General features: G+C 58.1%; 1 protein-coding gene across 1 annotated transcript in view; it reads left to right on the top strand.

Annotated features, from left to right (window-relative positions):
• SOX10 (SRY (sex determining region Y)-box 10) overlaps positions 1-476 on the top strand; it is an 8,056-nt gene extending 7,580 nt beyond the window's left edge. The window contains exon 4 of the mRNA XM_010002931.1: positions 19-476. Coding sequence (XP_010001233.1) covers positions 19-476 — 458 coding nt within the window. The remainder of the gene's footprint in view (positions 1-18) is intronic.
• Positions 477-1,131: the final 655 nt, after the last annotated feature.

Raw genomic sequence — 1,131 nt, 5'->3', positions numbered from 1 at the left:
GCGGGGCCTTCGCGGCAGCCGCGGCTGCTGGCTACGGCCTCGGGAGCGCCCTGGCTGCAGCCAGCGGACACTCTGCCTGGATCTCCAAGCAGCACGGAGTCTCCTTGTCCACGGCCACCTCCTCGGTGGTGGATTCCAAGGCCCAGGTGAAAACAGAGGGCTCAGCCCCCGGAGGTCACTACACCGACCAGCCCTCCACCTCCCAGATAGCGTACACGTCCCTGAGTCTGCCCCACTACGGTTCAGCCTTCCCCTCCATCTCCAGGCCACAGTTTGACTACCCAGACCACCAGCCCTCAGGACCCTACTACAGCCATTCCAGCCAAGCCTCTGGCCTCTACTCTGCCTTCTCCTATATGGGACCTTCTCAACGTCCCCTTTACACTGCCATCTCTGACCCTGCACCCTCTGTGCCACAGTCCCACAGCCCCACACATTGGGAACAGCCGGTGTACACGACTCTCTCCAGACCGTAGGGAATGGGGACCGGTGACCGAAGCAGCGACGGAAAGGCTCCAAAGAATCAGCACAGGCAGAAGAGCCTCCGAACTCCGAGGTCACTCAGTGCCATCCAGCCACCAGAACCCACTGAGTACACAGAAGTGCCTTTCTTGACCCCGGCTATCGCTGGCTCACCCGCCTAGAGGAAGGTTTTTCACCCTTTTGCCCTTTACCAGTTTCACGCAGGCCACGCGACTGGCTTGCGACACCTTATTGGCCTTCTAGATGAGGAGGATTCTTGACATGGAGTGACTGGTCCACAGTGGGTTTCGTTGTGCGCACCCTAGACTGTATGATGAGAGAGACATCCTTTCCTTCCTCTCCCCAGACTGCTCCAGGGAGTTAGCAAGTGCTTCCAACAGGCCACAATGGCCGACATTTTGTCACCTGCTGTGGGTGAAGGGTGATGGCTCAGCCTTGGTGAACATGTTATGGGGGGAGGAGTAGGGAGGGTGGCACAGCCAGCCTCCTCGTGATCAGCGTCATGCAGCAGTCCTGCCCAAGATTCACACATGCATGAATCTTGAACCCCGTTGGAAGACCAACCTATGCTTGCTTCCCTGCTGATTTCCACAGCTGCATCCTAGCTTTTCTCCCCCCCTCTTCTCTCCATCCTGTCTCTGTTTAATT

The sequence above is a fragment of the Chaetura pelagica genome, unplaced genomic scaffold (assembly GCF_000747805.2).
Source record: "Chaetura pelagica isolate M959 unplaced genomic scaffold, ChaPel_1.0 scaffold530, whole genome shotgun sequence".
Classification (NCBI taxonomy): domain Eukaryota; kingdom Metazoa; phylum Chordata; class Aves; order Apodiformes; family Apodidae; genus Chaetura; species Chaetura pelagica.
This window is presented reverse-complemented; position numbering and strand designations above follow the sequence as displayed.